Here is a 20,067-nt window from a genome sequence, read left to right as displayed (position 1 = left end):
AAAGTGTAGTTTGGTTGAGTGTAAGAAATCACTTAAGGCTTAATTAGTTTTGGTGAATATTTTATCGTGGTAGAATTTTGGTCAAATTCTAGGCCATTACTAGGTCGGCCGTCCCCGAGAGGGTGGGGGGGGGGGGGGGGGGGAAACTCCCTTATCAAAAGATCGGGGTTGCTCGTCATGTCGCTTAGGGGTGCAAATCAAGGCTTGTGGTTTCACGTTTGGTGTTCAAGAGAAAACGCCAGTGTTTTTAGCTGTCAAAGTATGTTTTAGCCTGCACTCGAAGAAACAAAAAAAACGCTCTTATTTCCGTTTTTACTCTGGATTTCCGCCACTCCCCCGAGTCCGGTCTACTAGCGCGGGCTCCTGTCAAGAGTAGTGACTGGTAATCAGGCCTATTCCGTTCTAAGTATTCTAAGTGTGTATCTTTTAGGGATCAAATAAAAGCTCGAGCCGCGCTCAGATTGGTCTCCTTAAGCTTTAGGGGTTTAATTCAAATTTGTCGACAAACATCCCCAACCTTTTCATGAGGGATTCACCCTGGGGGGTCTGCCGGATACGGGTTAAAACATTTTCTTTTTCAAGAGGCCTAGGGCAACTCGAGTAAGGAATTGTCAATTAAAAGTTGGGTCGATGCTTTGGCACAAAAAACAGGACGTACCTGCGACGTCTTGCCACCTCCTCGTCTGTGTTTTCCTAAACGTCAACTGCAATTGTCTTTGACGGAAACTTAATCGCAAACGCACCAACGTTACGAACAATGTAAATATGATAAAAAAAGAGAAAGACAACAAAAAGATAATCGTCGCGTTTGTGATGGTTGAAGTTTTCATTGTTGTAGTTGACACTACTGTTGAATTTTCCATCGTTGTAGATGACACTGCTTTGGATGGAAAAGTGTTTGTTAAACACATTCTTAATTCACATTTCCTTATTGTTAAATGAGAACATTCTTGGGGATAGTGATTTGCTTCATCTTTGCAACATATGGAACAGGGAACACAAGACCACAGTACATGATCAAAGTAATGGTTTGCTTCACAAGATAAGCAAACAGTGTCTGATGTTTGTGTGCATTTCCTTTTGACCAACTCTTCCTTGTCACAACTACGGCAAGGTCTACAGGACTGGGTTCCATAAATGTCGGAAAAAGTTCCTGGCTTACAAGACATACATTGTTGTATAGGAGGGACGTCTGATACTAGGCTTCCGCAGGCGATGGATGGCTCTTCGCCGACAGAGCATTCGACACAATCGATACAGGTTAGCATAGATCCATGTGAAAAGCTTATCTGGTTAGATGAACACCTTGAATTCGTACTACAAACAGTGTTTTTGAGCACAGAGCAATGAGAGATTTCCACGGCGTCAGGAGAACATGACGAGCACGGTTTGCATCTGTGTTTACTAGGTTGGTCAGAGTACGTAAAACCAGGCCTACAAGGGACACAAGACAATTTTTCTTCCCTGTAAGCCACTGTGCCGCAAGGTTTTGAAAGTTCCGTTCCTGCTGGGCACATCGGGCAATCTATGCATGTTATCTCGGTCCGATTTAACGAATCGAGTTGGTTCAACTGGATCTGGTCATATCCACATTTTTCGGAGGAGATACTTCCACATATCGTATCGAAGTATTTTGTGCATCTCGCAATTAGTCTCTGTCCAGGTCCACAGGGGGAACATCGTTTACACTGCTCCTTATCTGTCATGGCGGAAAAAGTTTCTCCTTCTCGACACTGAACACACGTTATCAACACACCATACGGGACGGTACTGCCGCAAGGATGAGATGGTTCAAAACCGGAAGGACAGATAGGACAATCAAGACATTCATGTTTCTCTTGTTTGGACGATATCCAGATAATTTGGTCAGGTTGGCATCGCGAGCAAACGACATCAGAAGACGGCTTACAAGGTTTCACGACTGTTTCATTTGGTGCGCACTGTGAGCAGCTCCTGCACGATGTTTCGTCCCAGAAAGAAGAAAATGTTTTGCCGGGTTTGCATGACTTACAGTGTATAGTGAAAGCTCTGTTAACCAGGCTGCCACATGGATTTGATAACCCAAATCCAGGCGGACATGAAGGGCAAGGCCAGCAATCGTGTTTTTCGGTGAGTGAGTCAACCAGTTCAATTTCATTAGAGTGACATATGGAGCTCCTTGAAAGATTTGAAGGCTGAAGGGAATTCCCAGTTGGCACTGAAGGGATTTCTTGTGGTACCTTTCAGGAGATAAACACGAAGTTTTGGAATTACTTAAGGTGTTTCATCTTTTAAGATGAAAATATTTAGAAAATTGAAAAAAATTGAAAAATTGAGAAAATTTTAAAATTTTCTCAAGTGTTACAATTATAGATCCAAGCTATCGAAACCGACATTCAATAATTCAGGTTTTTTTTTCACATTTCATGAATCTTATAAGCTAAGGAGTTTCTTGTCTAACAACCAATGGAATGCAGTGCTCAAACGCTACTTGACGTGTTATGAGAAACAATGGCCAAAACAAGCTGTATCGAAGCGACGATATGCTGCAATAGGCATTTTTTACAAATAAAAATGTTGCACCCCCAAAAATGTCAGGTGTCATATTACACCCCTGCCTCCCCATAACGGCCACTTCTCTAAAACGGTAGCTTTCCTCTGTCCCCAAGGTGGCCGTTGTGGAGAGGTTTGACTGTATTAACCTTACAGTGGGAGGCCCGGTGGCCTCTTGGTTAGTGTCCTCGACTCCGGATCGAGCGGTCCGATTTCGTACCCTGATCGGGGACATTTTGTTGTGTTCTTGGCCAAACACTTAACTCTCACAGTGCCTTTCTCCACCCAGGTGTATAAATGGGTACGGGCAAATTTAATGATGGGGGTAACCCTGCGACGGACTAGCATCCCATCCAGTGGGGAGTAGAGACACTCCTATTCGCTTCCTGTTACAGAAACCGGAAATAATCCTCGGCCTGACGGGTTCACATTTAAGCTAGCGCCCCCTACTCTCGATTGAAAGTTTTAACCTTCCGAAAGTAGCGATAAAAAGAGGCTACTAAATCCGAAGTAATGAAGGTCGTTTATACTTCGGAATTTACGAAACTGTTCATTCTTAACTTTCTTCAATCTTGTATTTATTTTAAATCGCTACCGTGCGGAATTTTTTGCTATTAAACGAACAAAGCAATAAAACTTACAAATGGCAAAGTCCCAATAGTCCTTCTCTCAGTGGTGACTTCAATAGTGAAAGCCGTAGGTTGTTTAACCTGAGATAAAACAAAAAAAAATGAAAAGAAGTAAAATATTTAAATAGCGCAGGTAAAATATTTCTGAGATTGCCCGTCCTTAACGTGAGGAACTGATCACGACAGTCGCTGTTATGAAACGGGTAAGGGTAAGTCTGTGTGGTAAAATAACAATAAACCATAAACGGTAAACAGGTGCTATGGGTTTTTCCTGCGTCTCTATCGTCAAACCTCTTTGGGGAACCACCCTTAAGTCTCGGCGTGTTTTTTTATCGTTAGTTAAAATCCTTTCATTGTTTTTTCCAATCTAGATCTAATACCATCGTTTTCCCGGTTTTCTTTATCGCCTATTAATTTGCTCGTTTTTTTAATTTTAATTTCTCTATACCAGTTCTATCGTAACTATGAAATTTATTTTTAGGTACCGTTCTAACTGATAAGTAGCGAAGTTTTGATGTTTTCATGTGAGCAATTAGTGTATTGGATCAAAGCAGCGTTTGTCTGAGTAATTAGGGTTTGGAGTTTTTGTTTTCATGGAGAAATGTGCTAATCGATAAATCAATATGTTTTGCATAAGGTAAGGGTAAAAGTTACCGTACCTCCGGGGCTGGGTCGTTAACTGGCTCTCGTCCTAAGGAAAAAACATAAACATTTAGACCTACACTGTTATTATCATTGTGGCTACCAGTTAAAAGGTTCGCCGATTAATTTGTTATGGTAAGGTTAGAAAATAGATAAACACACTTCACTGATATTCCTGGCAGATTAGCAGATTTGCACGTTGTCGTCATTTGACTACAACTATCAGAATTCCTTTCGTTTTTTCTTTATTATTGAAATTTTGAATTCCCAGCGGGGTTTAAATAACAATTACCCTAATTAGCATAAGAAAAGGAAAAAGTGAAGGATTCTGGTAGCTGTAGTCAAATGACGCCATCATGCAAATCGCCTATTGGGCGACAGTGCACTTATACTTTGTTGTGTATCAAAATAACAGACATGGCTTGCCAGGCTTAGATGAGAGTTGTTGCTTATATATGTCTTCTCGGTAGTCGAAATTATCTTCCTATATATAAGCAGGTTTTCTTTGCTTTGTACAGTTGGTGCAAAATAAGTACAGCATTTAATCTTAATAATTTGCTTCTATATTCACCCATAAATGAAGTGATGTAGACAATCCCTCCAGCAGAAAATAACACTAAAATTGCAACGCAAATCAGGAAGCTACTGCTCATTATCTTGCTGTTCTGTAGTAAAGGTGCAGCTAGTTTTCTCTTCTTTTTCCTAGAAGGTAACCCCTGAAGCTCGGAGGGTGCAGCAATGATGTCTCCTTCTGTATTGAGGCATGGACTTGATCTGAACAACGGTATACCAGCACAGGTACAGGGAGCGCGTTGCTCCTCCATCCGCCCAACTGGTTCTATTTGATGAATGTTTGTGGGTGATTCTTTCTCAGTCACAGAGGGTAGAGATATACCTCTTTCATCTAAACTGACATATGATTTAGCTCTGCATAACGGTCTGTAACTACAGGATTTCCCTGCTTTCTTCAGAGCCTCTTTCAAAGTAAAGATGGGATGTTGAACTGAATTACCACCAAGTAGAATTTTCAATCCAACCAGAAGCGGAGCATGTAGGCCTGTTCTTTCATTGTGGCCCTGAAGAAAACACAAACCAAGCAAACAATTACAGAATTTGAAAAAAAAAAAAAAGGTGGACAGGAAGAATCTTACCAACTTCTGTTCGAAAATAAGTTGATCTGTAAACATCACAGACGTTATCGATTGAAGGTTTATGTACTAATCGAAAGAGACTGGAAACGTTAGCGCTAGCAATCCACAGAAAAGCTTATTTTTAGAACTTTGGCATTCCACGCTATATACCGATGCTGTAAACGAGCGCCAGCCTCTCCCTAAAACCTATTTGCCTTCTATTGTACCCCTTAGGGATCAAAACATGTCTTGAAACTTTTTTTAATCATTCACCTATAGTGATTTTACTCTAACGATCGTGAACAGAGCGATGCCGAAAATTTAATAGTTTCTTATACTTTTACATCATTTTATAACATTTTTAGGACAGATCCAACATTTTTTTTAAGGTTTTAAAGGCAATTAATTAACAGGAAAACAATTATTTTGAGAGAACGTGATGTTTGTTGCTTGTTTGTTTGCTTTAATTTTACCTATATCCGTCTGTAGAATAAGGTGGCGTGGCTTAGAATATAATCTTGGTTCGATGAGCATATGGCGATGGATATTCACATTGGGAACATCTGCGGTAAAGCTTTCAAGGGTCTCTATAACATCAAGCAACTTAGGAAGTTCCTTTTTATCAAGGCTACTAAAATTCTAGTTCTTGCCTTCATGACGTCACGCCTCGATTACTGTAACTCGTTGCTCTTTGGAGTGCCACAATACCAGCTGAACCGCCTACAAAAATTTCTCAATGCTGCTGCAAGACTTGTGTGCTTAGTACGTACCTAAATTTGATCACATCACGCCTTACTTAATTGACCTTGATTGGCTACCTGTTGAGTTCAGGACCAAGTTTAAAGTTTCACTATTTGTGTACAAGGCGTTAAACGGTATGGTTCCAAGTTACATCTCAGATCTTATTACGAAAAAGTCATCTTCTAAAAGCTCTCTGCGATCAAATGATCTTCTTTTGTTAGTAGTACCTCGAGAAAAGTTTAACACCTTTGGTGATCATGCATTCGCCTATGCTGGGCCATCGATGTGGAACAAACTTCCCAAACATATTCAGATGGCGCCAAACTTATATTCTTTTAAAAGAAAGCCTAAGACATTTTTATTTTAAAAAGCGGATGACATTTAAGGACGGTGCCTACTTTTGTTAGTGCGCACACGTTCTGCGCATCACGCAAGGCATGGTTTAAGCACCACTCGCACGCTGGGTTGACATGACGCAATCAACTAAGCTACCAAGTACACGACTGAATTGAAAGCAAAATTTTCCTACTGTGACCAAATCAAGTTTAATGAACCTGTACTTAACCCAGGAACACCAGAACAGCAGCATATCGCTAACCACTAACTGTTAACGTCTTCCGGCTGAAAAACTAGCTGTTATCTGTCGAAAATTATACTGAAATCCAACTGTAAACGTGTGCCTGCAGATAGCATAGTGCGCGTGCAAAACAAGTGCGAGATACGCAAATGTTTTACTTACTAGGGAGGTGACAGGAAAAAATGTAACGAGCACCGTAAAAAGTTTCAAAAAGGATCAATAACTTTAAAAAACGCGTGGTTACCTCTATTTTATGTTATGAAATGGAATTGGCAATCCTATTCAGCGCGTGATTAGTTTCTGGTTGTGAGCAAAAGATATTTAGACTGTATTTTAGCTGAAACAGAGGGAGGCTGTCAGAGACGCTAAAAATGCTGTTGCAACGATTTTGTTATTAAAAACATACCAAAAATGGTTTTTATGTTACCATTTACCATGTAGTTTTCAGATCTTTATAAATGTGTTTGCTTTTCTGTATGTAAAGGCGAATTGTAAAGAAGCTGTGAAGAAATACCCTCTCCTTGTGTTTTCAGAAAAATGTTGATGTCAGCATTTTTGTTGAGATTGAAGCCTAATTATCTCGAAAAAATGCGTGGCTACCCCCATTTTTCTTCGTGGATTCCAATAGCCCTAGCGAAGATCTACTTTTTCCGCGTGGTCCTAACGTGGCGCAAAAGCCTTTGTATTTAGTAGGCACCGTCCTTAATGATATTTTTTTACTTTTTGAGTAGAAAGTCGACTAAAGTAATAGCATATTTTATTTTTTAATTGTAATGTAATTTGCTATACTTTTTATCATGACATGTAAAGCGCTTTTGGATATTTTATATATCTAGCACGATAAAAATGTATTATTATTATTATTATTATTATTGTTGTTGTTGTTGTTGTTGTTGTTGTTAATGTTAAAAAGCCGACGTTTCGGCGTCATCGTGACACCATTATTCACTTTGCCATGAGAATGGTGTCACGATGACACCGAAACGTCGGCTTTTAACATTAATATTCGCTTGCTTATGTTTTAAGAAATCGTTATTGATTAAGATTATCATTGTTATTATTATTATTAATAGTTAACGATGTACTAGAAATTCGAAGGTCCACTAGGAGATTTTGAGCATGGTGATTCGATTTAACTTGCCCATTTATTGCATTTGTATTGAAAGCATGGACGACAGAGTGATAAGGCAACTGCGTATACTAATGCTTTACCTTTGTTATCTTTCAACCACATTCTGATTATTTCTGTTACTGTTAAATGGACGGATGTGTTAAAACGGCTTTATTTGGGCTCCTCTCTACGGAGCACTTCGCCACCCCTTTAAATCTAGGTTCATGACTGAAGAAATACGCCCGGGTGCTTAAAAGCGCCGTTACACTCACCTCTCCTAACAGTAAATGATATTCTGTTATCCCCTGGCCGTTTACCTTAGAATGAGGACTTTCTCCCTTTTCTTTCTGCAGGAGGTACTTGTCCTGGACCACGTCCTTCAGATCTTTAGAGAAACAGAAATCATTAATTAGCCTTCGTTAAAGGGAATGCTTAATGAGTGTCTGGTTCACATCTATAACAGTTTTATTTGCAAGGAACTCTAAGATACTATCTGAACATAGGAGAGTTTGTATTCTTCACAGTTATTCACGACGCCTCTCTAACTGTATACTTATTCACTCTTAATGAAGCTCGTCTGACTATATTTGTGAGATAGTAGATAATTATTTCTGACGACACAATTTTTTGTCTTAATTATTAGAGGTTCTTACCAGACATCAAAGTTGACTTTTCCTACTATACATGATTGGCCGGCTCCGTAGACTACGCCATGCATGCAATTCTAAATTTTCAATTTGATTTTTTAATACCCTTCAGAGGCATTTTTGAGAGCACAGCCGATGGTTTCTCGTCGTATTCCGGTAGGTGCTGCCCACATGCAACCCCTAATCTATCACAACGACTCGCACCTACCTTCTAATGTCAGGCCGTGGAAGAAGGCTGAGGACCCCAAAGCTAACGTGAAGCTACTTTTTCCATCAGAACTCACGCAAAGTCGACAGTGACAGTAGCGAGGATCAGATGCCTTTTCGTCGGAAGGAATTTCATCTTCGTCAGTGCACTTTGTTTCTTGGATCGACGCCAATTCAACGGTCACTTGCTTTTGGTCTATCATTTGTATTTCAACATGGCTTGAGAGAGGTGATGTTAAGGACTCATTTTGAGTCAGCTTCATCGATTGATCACCGTTGACCAATGTCTCCTTTTCCTTTAAGAGGTGACGTCTCACAACGTTGTGGGAGAGCTTTTTCCAGAAGTTATCAGGTGATGACAACATGCTGATGATGTCACTTTCTGATATTCCTTTCTGAATTAAGGCTCTGACTATCATCATGGCCAGTGGATTGTATCCACAGCCTTTCGCTATCACCTCTAAATTAGCAACTGAGGTAATCTGTGGGACGCTCTGTAATAATTGAACTGCGACTGCACTTTTGAGGGGTTCTATTTTGAGATAAAACGCAAAATCCTCCTTGACGTCGATTCTCTTGCGTGTAACGAGTAATAGCTGTAAAAAATGGACCTGATCAAGTGTGTCAACCCCAAATCGTTGCAATGCCCTTGGGATTATATCTGCCTCGTCATCGTTAAGAATATTCTCCAGCTGGTCTAAAATGAGAAGAGTACGGCATGTCTCTTGAACTGGACACTTTCCATTGCTGTCGTCGCAAACCAAATCAGATTCCAAATTGGGGCAGTGACAATAATTTTCAAGCAGCATCCCAAGTTCTGAACTGGGGTTCTGGTTGTTACAGGCATGATAACGAACATTCCAACCCTTTAAGAGAAGTTTATGTCCAACCTCAACAGCAACAGAGGTCTTTCCAATTCCTAAAGGCCCAGAAATGACTCCAACACGCCAGCGGTTCAAAGCCAGGTTATCGATGATTTCTTTACATTCCACTTCTCTTCCAACAATTGGATCTGACAGTTTAGGCAAGGAGCTTTTAAACTCGGGAACGGATTCTACTGAAAGTAAAAGAAAGAAAATTGCAACATCGTTGCTGCAACACATGTGTCTGTAAATAATCTGAATTTCTACCTCTGAGGGATTGTTTCGCAGCGATTTCTGGTGCTTACTCCCTGAACGTTAATATCGTATTCTTATCCCTTGTTTGGTGTGGTTACTGACGACGGCCGTATGAATTTAGCATCAGCAATGTATAGTGCCACTGCTAAAATAGTTTTTAGTAAATATCGGTCTTGTACCAAAAACGTTTTTTTCTTTAAAAAAAATGGACTTATTTAGCTCTGGCGAACTCTAAACACACGGTTTTTGCTTTTTCTTAACATTGAGCATCTGGAGTTGCTTTTTACTCCTCTAAGAGCTCTTCAAAGTGGATTCCAACGTCTTGCTTGTTTTCTAACAAATCTAACGGCAATTTGTCTACATCGCGACAAAGTCATGCGGGCAAATTTTTTCTAATACCTTCTGACAATAAAGTATGTGCTTCTTCTTGACACTGCGCATCAGAAGTTGTTTCTTGCTTCACCTTTGGCTCTTCAAAACAGTCTTCAACTATTTCATCGTGTTCGGAGAGGTTTTCCACATCCCCACTATAGCCGTTCGAAACTTCAGAAGATGTACTTCCGGTAGTCTCTCTCCCAGCTGTTGAACCGAAGAGAAAAGAAAAAAAATGCTTTAAGACGGGTTTGAACCAGCGCCTTTCATAGAAACCAACCGTTGATTTGGTCCTTTTAAACTATTCGAGTCAGGAATCGTGGAACGTGTTGTCAAAATTTTTTTAGTCCAGTTGTAAACAACAGCATTCGAAATCCGAGAAACGAGAACACTTAGCTTATCTTAAAAGGACACGGAGTTGCTTTATGAGACTCCAGAAAGCAAGGAAAAGACTTCATACTTGTAGCCTCCAAATATATAGTAGATAAATGAAAATGTTTGATTGATATACAAAAAAAACTTAAAAAGTTTGTAAAAAATTCACTAGCTAACCATTCCGTTTTTGGTACTCCTTTGCTGCTTTGGCAAGTGCTTCCCAATCTACTTCATCATCACTGTCATTTTCATCATCACGATACCTGTGCAACGCGAAGACAAAATGTAACGAAAAACAGTGAAAATTAAATTGGAATCTCTTGAACTCAACATTTTTTTTTTTGCCATTAATTAAACCCTAAACGTACATTAAGTGTCTTTCTTGTAGAAAGCGGGCCAGTTCTTCATGACCATTCTCCCTTGCTACGTCCTCCAGAAGAATCTCCTCGTCTTTAAAGCTTTTAAACACAGTTCGTGCAACGGGAGTGCTGAATATAATAGTGAAGAATTCCATAGCGTTAATCTTTGCTGCGGACTCTGCGATCATGCGAAGAAGATAAAGCGCTTTAGCTTTGCCATTCCCTGTGAAAAAAAAATGTTTCATATATTTCCATGTTAAAAAAGAAAAGTACATTTCCATGTTAGTTATTAAATCATTTTGTTAAGTCATGGTCTATGTGCTCTTCTTGACAGCGTTCTTCGTTGTTGTCGTCCAGCCATAAATGGTCGTCAGTTCCCTCTATGAGATGCGCCTGCAGGGAATCATAGAAGTTATATTCATCAAAACAAATATTCAGTCCAAGATGATGAATATAACTACCATGATTCCCTGCAGGCTCATCTCATATGGAACTGGCCATTAATCAACTCTCTTCTCAAACACGCCTGGAACATAAATGAGTATAAAATGTCGGAAAATTCTTCACTGTTCCTTGTTTTCAGAGTGATCTACTGTTGCTTATTTTAAAGTCAAAACTGGAAGTTTCCCCATGAAAAAGGTATTTCCCCCAAATTGCAAGTCACTTGGCAGCCGCGAGGCAGCTTCTTTTGCCGGAGTATGTACATTCAGTTCACTTGAATGCTATGGTGTGGCAAACTTTTATAATTATTGTCCTAAACGTACGCAAGCTACCTCACGATATAGGCTGAGTGAGTTACATCCAAAATGAAGAAGTGAAATTTCAAAACTTGAGTTTACTGAGGTAGACAAACACTCAATTAAAGGGGTAGTGATAAACGACATAAACACAAGGATGGTTACCAATATGGAAGATTACAACAGACAAGTTTAAGAATAATTTCTTAAGCAATTCTCACCATTAGGACCCTTTCCTTCTTTCGAGTCTGATTCGACTTCCTTGACTACCTCGAACACCAAGGACAGCATTTCAAAGGCATCCGCCGTAGAGGTAATTTCGTCTTTCAAGTAGTTTTTCCTTTTCCGTCGACGTTCCTCATCGAATTTGTCTTTCTTTTCGTCAAAGTACGTGAAGAGCACTGCGTCAGTCTGGTGGTCACTGACCGTTTCCCCAGAAGAGTTTAACAGTTTAACCTCCACCTCACCGGCGCAAGCTGATGCTACCAAAACCAAAAAAAAGGATATTTAGTTATTTTTAATCAGCTATTTTAATGGATCATTTAACTCGAAGCCCGTTGTCATCAAGGAGTATTCGACTTCTCTGCGTGCCATACTATGGCACACTACCTGCGATCAGATAGGAGCAAACAATTTGTTTCTAATTGGGGGCATTACCCATTCGACTTGAAGCAGTGACCCCACAAAGTGCTTGCGACAACGAATAAGTAAAATAAATTGCAATTAGAATTGAAATCGAGGAACATTACTAGTGGAACAAAAATAAAATGCCTAAGAAAAACGGAGTGTATTTGTCAAATATCTGTTGGACTGTCCAAAATATTAATCACACTCACGAGGAACTGTTCCTTGCAGAATGTTGTCGTTAATTCTTTTAGCAGGAACTGGAGGAATATTGCCAAACATCACTTTATATTCGCCAGTAGATATGCGTTCAGCCGATGAGGGGTCTAAAGTAATGAAGAAGTTGTATCCACCCTGAAACGTATCAATAAAACTCACATTTAGAGGACCATTTTACTACAGGTTTGCAGAATATATTTGTTGGTAAATTACATGGTAGAATGAATCAGCCACCTCCGGACACACCGTAGAAATTTAACAAACTAGATGTCTTTAGTCATCTTCGACTACGACGGACGAACAACAACAGAATGAATCAATAAAGATTCTGATTTTTATTTGAATGACAACACAACTACGACCAATGCCACAACTACTCTTCACCTTCACCTTCACCTTTTTCGTTCATGACTGGGTGCCATAATAATGCCTCAAGAACTACTACCTCAACTACTGCCTCTATTACATGTCAATTCGCAATGTCTTACCACAACGCTTCCTGACGTTGGGGTGAGGTCAGAGATTTTTACTAAAGTCACAATTCTTGTTTGCTCTACAGAAAAAAAGCAGCAGAATCAATGTTGTTCAGAGACTTGCCTAGTTCTTTTCCTTTTAGGGGTACATGTTGTTTTGGGTGGTTTTGATAGTGATAGCCGAGAGCTCTGGTTTAAAATAAGAAAAACATGGAGGCATTAACCTGTATAAGGTCAATACAAACAATCATAATAATCATAACCCAACCAGTGTTAAAAATAAAGTTGACTCAGACAATAAGTTAACTGACAACTTAGTCGCTCTTGGAAAAAGTTCTGACTGTTCTATCACTTGAAAGCTGTCTCTATCAACTGAAAGGTTTAAACCCATGCATTAACTAGAATAAACAACTTTGAATGCCTAAAATCGATGAAAAGAACTACAAATAAAGGCGAAGTTTCTTACCTTGGTTTCTCCAGCCTCCCGTCATTTCTATTGGAGTATTAAGTGGTGACGAGATTGCCAACTGTGAAATTGAAAGTCTATCTCAATTATGAAATAATGTATTGACCGTTTACAAGACTAAAAAATGATCATTCTTGCATAGAAATAGTTATTTGTTCCAAGGTGAATACTACAGAATCAACGGAGGTAATATTTTGCCATGAGTAATAGTCATATAGATGCAGTCATCATATGAGAGAACAGAAATTAGTATGCAATCAATTAAAAGTCAAGTTTTTTTTTTTTACCATAGAAGGTCTTGTGAGACAGTAATGCGCTACAGTTTCAAAATGGGCTATGGAGCTTTGTTGTTAATAAGTCATTACCTGTGTTTGATGAACGCTATCCAATGTAAATAATGATGTATAGCTTCCTAAGCCGAGAGAAAACAATCGGGCACACAGTCAAGTTGTTGTTTAGCATTGTGACTGATTACACTTACAGTACCGGAAGGAGGTAAAAGCATTACAGCACATTGGTTAAAAGTACGTGGATATCCTACGCGCACCCTTCCTTTCCTCGCCTAAGTCTCCCTCGTTTTTCCTCTCGCTCGCCCCCAGCTACCATGATCCTGGAACATGCTAACCACAGCCAGACAAGTAAACCACAAAAACTGCTTATAGGGGAGGAAATGGGGACCTTGTAACCCCGACCGATACTATGGTCTATCTTTCTGGTTGTAACTCTCAAAACGACAACAACTAAAGAAACTAGATAACTAAATTATTGACGGAAAACATTAAACCTACGGGGATTTGTATTTAAGAAATAAAAAACATGTACCGTGTTCTTATCGAGTTACAGAAAAACGAGTGAAAGTTTGGGAGAACGAGAAATGCTGTGAGAACACGAGCCAACAAGCGAGTGTTTCCACAGCTTTTTCGAGTTCTCCCAAACTTCCACGAGTGTTTCTATGACTTCATAGAAACATGGAAAACATATGCATGATTTTTATTTCTTATATAACCTCCGCGACGAAAAAAGAAAACAACTTGTTTACTTTGATCATCAAAATGTAAATTCTCTTTCCTTGCACCATCATTACGTCTGTGTTTCTATCGAGTTTTAGTATAAATAGAATAGCGTTCTATCATGCACGAATGCCGTTCTCTGATTTGCTACGCTACTCACTATCTATTCTGCGATAGATAGTGAGTAGCGTAGCAGTGTACCCTTGTTAACAGAATGACGGCCACCTCTTTGCGTTTTCGAGGTGTCTGTGAAGAGGATTTAGATAAAGTTTGCAATACTTGTACATTTATACTAAAACAATTAGATTATTCGCTCTCGATTTCTATCGTGTGATAGTTGACCGAGCTCATAATCTAATTGTTTAACAGAAACACAATTTTGAAACCTATCAGCACGCGTATTTTCTTTGGGCTATTTTCTAAATGAGCATACGACAAGTTTCCTAACCATTTCTCTTACAAACGCACTAACATGTACAGGAACCCATCATGCTCTTGGCACTAACCATTAGTCTTCGCTTACTATACTCGCACCCAGATTTCTACTCCAAGTCGGCAAATATGAATTTATATTAGATTGTCACAAATTAATTGCGTTGGTCAGTGATAGATTTTTGGACAATCTCAGAGGTAGCCATCATCAATATTAAGCGAAAAATTCATCCGTGTATATTCGAGTACGGTCAAATAACTTCAATTTCTTGAAAACAAACCTGTCGGTAGTGTATTGTACGCGCTGTCTGGGTCTATTCTATTTTGAGTGGCAGTGATTCCATTTGCACATTCTCCATTTGACACGGTTTCGGGATTGTTAATGGATGGATTCTCGACAAAAGTCTAGGGAATAAAACAATATATCGTTCAGAGCCAGAATAACCATTTTGCTAACTAACTTTTCATTTAGGCCCACTAATGACAGTCGTTTCTTTGAGTTTTCCAAGTGTCTGTGAAGAGGATTCAGATAAAGTTTTTATTCGCTCTCGATTTCTATGCGTGATGGTTGACTCGGGCTGCGCCCTCGTCAATTATCAAGCGATAGAGATCTCGAGCTCATAATCTAATTGTTAAATAGAACCATGATTTTAAACCAGTCAGCACGCGTATTTCCTTTGGGCTATTTTCTAATGATCGTTAATTTAGTATGTCAGCTGCCATGACGATTTCTCGAAAGCGACCATTGCTTCGAGAAAAGTTAATGCAAGAGCAAAGGGTAATGTGATATCAAGAAAATTATACTTCAGATGGTCAAAAGGAGCCCACTTATTATATCAGTTTCAATATAGAAAATGAGCATAATGCTAGCTTTCCTGATTTGGATAAAAAAATGGACATCAGTACTAATTTAACAAAATAAACGTACTTCAACATCAGCGTGCATTTGTTGTGTTGGTGGTGAAGATGGCAGGGCGTCCTCTTCTTCTGAATCATCATCATCATCGTTGTCGTCGTCGTCGTCGTAGTCGTCATCATCGTCATCATTATCAATATCGTCATCAATTCTTCTTATCTGGTAATTGTAACATTTAGAAAATTGCAGTCACAAAACGCACACTGTAAGTGATGGGTTCGCTAATGATATCCCCCCCCCCTCCCCCAGAAAAAACTTATACGGTTGCTTCGTAAAGTTGATTGCATCCGTTGTTTAGGAGAAAAAAATCATTTATTTCTCTGTCGAAATATCTTAAAAGAATCCCACAATGTTGTGTATGCCCGCGCACGTCGTGGTAATCACTCGTTTTTGAATTCTGATGACTGATAGGAAGTCAGTATCGCAGCGAATATAAACGTTAATGTTAAAACAGCCGAGCATGCTTTTATTGTTCGCTGACAAAATGGACGCTGACAAAAAAACAACTTCCCTAACCAACTTCAGGGAGTTTTAGCAATGACGACGGCGACGCCGAGGACGACCCCTTGCAAAAAAAGTATTTATATTTTACCCTCAAATGTCACAACTGTGTAGATTTGTTCAGTACGCCTATCGCTCTAAAAACCTGGTCATGCTAAATATGTGATATATGATAGCGTTCAATAGTCCATTTTGCTGATGAATATTTCCCAGTTCCATTCCGTTGTAGGGGCAAGAAGTGATCACTCAGCCAAAAATGGCCTCATTAATTCATTAAATAGATCAAATTTTGCCCCCACAAGGGACTGGAGCTAGCATTAGCAAAATGGTGTATTCCAAAGGAAGACACGAAAAATTAGCCATTGCGGTACACGTTCTCCAAAATACGTATAGCTTCGTCATTTCACGTTGTTGTTTTGCAGAGGGCGCCAAAAAAAAGTGTACTAAGATTCAAAACGCACGTGCAGAACCATTGTTCTGCCAATTAAACCTTTTGTTTGGTGACGTTCTCGTTGCCGTCGCCGTTGTGGTTTGCTAAAACTCCCTATTGTGGTGTCTACGACTGAGACCACTGGGTAACTTGACGGATGCACACTTCATAAACATTGATTCTCTGCACCATTCAAGTTACCATAAGGAATAGAACTTACATTCTGATTCTGATCGCGTAAAGTGATGGTGTCAACAAGACAGGTTATCTCTTCTTCAGTTAGTTTATCTAAAAAAAAACAATGGGTATTAAATTTACCGTTAATAATGCAATTTTCTCTTATAATCTCAATCTTTCAATATAGCTATGGTTGTGGACTGAGAAAATTGAATATGCGAGTTACAAGCTTGGGAAGTGATTGTGTCGAGTTCTTTTTGTAACTTTCGCAACATAAATGACCTGTTTGTTGCAGAAAAAAAAAAAATACCCATCCTTTTGATGTTCTAGTTTTATCTGCAGTCATAAGACCCTGCAAAAATTTGGCGTTGTACAAAGTCTTAGCTAGACAAGGTTCTCTGTTTTGTTACAGAGGACGTTTGAATTTCCAAGTCTTTCATTAAAACTTAAATATTAAGCACCTCATAAAAAGAAGAGACGCGGTGGCCTCGTGGTTAGTGTGCTCGTCTTTGGATTGAGCGCTCCTGGTTCGACCCTTGGCAGAGGACATTGCGTTATATTTAACAAATAAAGAAGCCTAAGTTGTGTATTACACTGTGATAAAATACGACGGGCATTTGAGAACACGAGGGAAATGTGTTTTCTACATTTCTCAAGTGTTCTCAAATGTCCGCAGTGTTTTATCACAGTGTAATACACGGCTTAGGCTTCTTCATTTGCTTTATGATATAGAGGTAATGTGACGAAAAACAATAAAACACGATTTTCCTAGCTATGTTTTATACTCTGATAAAACATGGTTTTTTGAGCAATCAAAGCGCGCGCAGGGTCTTATCTATATTATAATCTAGGGCAGGACACTTTGCTCGCACATTGCCTCTCTCCACCCAGGTGTATAAATGGGTGCCAGCGAATTTAATGCTGGGGGTAACCCTGCGATGGACTAGCATCTCATCCAGGGGGGCGTAGAAATACCTCTGAGTCCGCCATGCGATGAAACCGCCTGATGGGCTACTTGGCTTCCATGAAAAGTTTTGCCTTTACTACCTCATAACGAGGCTCACATTATATCGTCTCATACTTGGGCTTTGCCTTAGACTATGGTCGTAGAAATTTAATAGAACTCTACAGATAGGCACAAAGTTTGAGTCTGGGACTATCTACTTACCTCTACTTGCAGATTGAGGAAGCAATTCTTCTTTAGCTGTTCTGGAAGTATTGGTGCTTCCTGAAGTTACGTTTTGCGGTATCACATGTTCAGTTTGAGTTGAACTAAAAGACGATGTTTCATCCTCGTGTCCCTCGGTCATGGCAGTCTCCTTTAATATTTCATAGCAATGAAAGGAGGGAAGTGTCACTATTATGCATGCCTACAGAGATTCATTGGAAGAAAAGCGTTTTTCACTCTGACAACAACAACAACAACTAGGTTTATTTGCATGACCATTAGTACATACAGTGTTGCAAAAGCTCTTGTAAACTAAAACTAATAACTTAAGCTAAAACGGAAATGACTTTCCTGAACATATAATAAGGTTATGATATAGCAATCAAGTTACATAGGTTTGATTTAAAAGAATATTGCGTAGATCAAAGCAAGATGAAATGGACTTTGCTAATGAATATTAACATAACGATTTGCAGAGGTCATAAGTTCGCCGGTGCCTTGTAATGCAGATGAATGCTTAAAATTCGGAACGATATTTTCTATTTTTCGATAAAGCTCTTCTCTTAGAGTAGAGTATTTAATGCAATATATGCGAAAGTGAGATGCATCTTCAATTTGATTAGATTTAGGGTCTATATCTTGGGAGAGCCAGGGCCTGTGAAAATAGCCGTAATCTTACGGCAAATTATTTTTCGTGAAACCTGGGAAGGGAACGCCCATTTCTCAGTTCATGCTTAGTGGATTAAGAGTCTGGACAGAACGAGGCTAGAGTTGACTTTGTCATGATACAAACCTTGTTACTTTTCAAATGTAGTGGGAGGCGCGGTGGCCTCATGGTTAGTGCGCTCGTCTCCGGATCGAGCGGTCCGGGCTCGAGCCCTGGCCGGGGACATTGTGTTGTGTTCTTGGGCAAGACACTTAACTCCCACAGTGCCTCTCTCCACCCAGGTGTATAAATGGGTACCGGCGAACTTAATGCTGGGGGTAGCCCTGCGATGGACTAGTATCCCATCCACGGGGGAGTAGAAATACTCCTAGTCGCTTCATGCTACAGAAACCGGGATAAGCTCAGGCCTGATGGGCCACTTGGCTCGCATGCAGACTTTACCTTACCTTACCTACTTTTCAAATGTAAGCTATCTTGTTGTCATCCTTACTACTATCTTATCTCTGTCATCACAAGGTCAGCTCAAATCTTGCTATCAGTAACTGGGTCACCGTATACAAAACTATAAAATGGCCTATTGCTGCGAGATTTAATATTGCTTTCAAAGAAAGTTTTACACACTGTTTGCTTCTCACCTGCTGCTTGCATTAGGTTAGAACATGGCGGCGACAGTAATGCATGGCAGTGACACAAAACAATTAGTTGTTACCCTGGCAGCAACAACTGTGCTTGAGAAAAGACTGGAGAAAAACATTTGTACCTTACATAGGCAGAGAATGTATACAACTCTGTTTCCTCTCGTCATCTTCTTTACGTTCTTTCCATTCCATTCTGAGATGGGGTTTTCCACATGTGTTTCATCGTCACATTCACGTGAGCATGGACAAAAATAATTTCTTGTCTTTCCTTTAGTGAAAAACTGGAAGCTGAAAACGTTCAAAAACGAGAAAAGGAGATTATTTTGACGCTGAAGTAAGATCACGATACTCGCCAGAGCCCTTGATACTGAGCGGGAGGAGAGGGGTGTCCTTTTGTCCGGGTATTATTTCCCTGCTGTTGTTGTTGCTGTTTTCTTGTTTTTGTTTATGTTTTTGCTTTTTGGGGGGGGGGGTGGGCATGGTCTTTTTACCATGCTCATTTGTTACACGAAATTTTTCCATTCTTCAATGCCTTCAGAATTCGATTAAGTTGCAAAAAATATCATAAGCTAGCAATGTCAAAACCGGGCTGAAAAAACTAAATGAAAAGGTAGCTGGTGACTGCAACTACGAAGAACTTTCTTGAAGCATTGTGGGAGAAGTTGCTAAATTGTAGACACTCATATTACCACTCGCATAAAATGATGTCGAACTTGGATTAAAAGAAAACCATAGATGAGATGACCCGACACACTTGTGAAAACATAGGAAAACATTAGCGTTTGTCGGTCTCAGTCGATGTTTCTGTACCCAATTCAATTCGACCACTCTTGCAAATTGTAGCCTCGCGCGATCGGATCTAAGATGATGTGTCTAGGTGTCTGAACACTGACTATACTTAAGTATTTTGTATGCGTCATGGCAAGGTTAATACATGTAAATAACGGCATTTAATCTGTATTATCACTATGTCTTACCGCTTGCCTTCTAGCTTTGGCAATTTTGCCACGAGTATATCTCGTATTTCTCTTTCAGATTTGCCGTCTTCTATTGGTATCGTTGTACAGCCGTTAATGTTTTTCTGCGCTTGATATAACTCGGATCTTGTCGTACCGCATAGGTTGTCGGGATGAATAACGAATCTTTTTTCCTGGATGTGTTTTTTATTT

The 20,067-nt window shown here is 39.6% G+C and overlaps 1 protein-coding gene across 2 annotated transcripts in view; it reads right to left on the bottom strand.

Moving 5' to 3' along the window:
* LOC145496459 (uncharacterized) overlaps positions 1-20,067 on the bottom strand; it is a 38,690-nt gene that overhangs the window by 3,021 nt on the left and 15,602 nt on the right. The window contains exons 2-21 of one of the 2 annotated variants that reach the window (XM_081476123.1): positions 19,876-20,067; positions 19,021-19,186; positions 17,594-17,744; positions 16,469-16,536; positions 15,330-15,476; positions 14,683-14,806; positions 13,325-13,371; positions 12,960-13,020; positions 12,509-12,573; positions 12,014-12,155; positions 11,399-11,659; positions 10,450-10,663; positions 10,259-10,344; positions 9,734-9,913; positions 8,218-9,270; positions 7,680-7,747; positions 4,375-4,879; positions 3,821-3,852; positions 3,174-3,242; positions 659-2,219 (exon numbers count right to left, since the gene is read on the bottom strand). The exon at positions 19,876-20,067 is cut by the window's right edge and continues 111 nt beyond it. In XM_081476123.1, coding sequence (XP_081332249.1) covers positions 659-2,219; positions 3,174-3,242; positions 3,821-3,852; positions 4,375-4,879; positions 7,680-7,747; positions 8,218-9,270; positions 9,734-9,913; positions 10,259-10,344; positions 10,450-10,663; positions 11,399-11,659; positions 12,014-12,155; positions 12,509-12,573; positions 12,960-13,020; positions 13,325-13,371; positions 14,683-14,806; positions 15,330-15,476; positions 16,469-16,536; positions 17,594-17,744; positions 19,021-19,186; positions 19,876-20,067 — 5,192 coding nt within the window. Of the gene's footprint in view, positions 1-658; positions 2,220-3,173; positions 3,243-3,820; positions 3,853-4,374; positions 4,880-7,679; positions 7,748-8,217; positions 9,274-9,733; positions 9,914-10,258; positions 10,345-10,449; positions 10,664-11,398; positions 11,660-12,013; positions 12,156-12,508; positions 12,574-12,959; positions 13,021-13,324; positions 13,372-14,682; positions 14,807-15,329; positions 15,477-16,468; positions 16,537-17,593; positions 17,745-19,020; positions 19,187-19,875 lie in introns of both variants that reach the window. The other variant, XM_081476122.1, reaches the window with a different exon arrangement.

The sequence above is a fragment of the Orbicella franksi genome, chromosome 9, assembly GCF_964199315.1.
Source record: "Orbicella franksi chromosome 9, jaOrbFran1.1, whole genome shotgun sequence".
In the NCBI taxonomy this organism is placed as follows: domain Eukaryota; kingdom Metazoa; phylum Cnidaria; class Anthozoa; order Scleractinia; family Merulinidae; genus Orbicella; species Orbicella franksi.
This window is presented reverse-complemented; position numbering and strand designations above follow the sequence as displayed.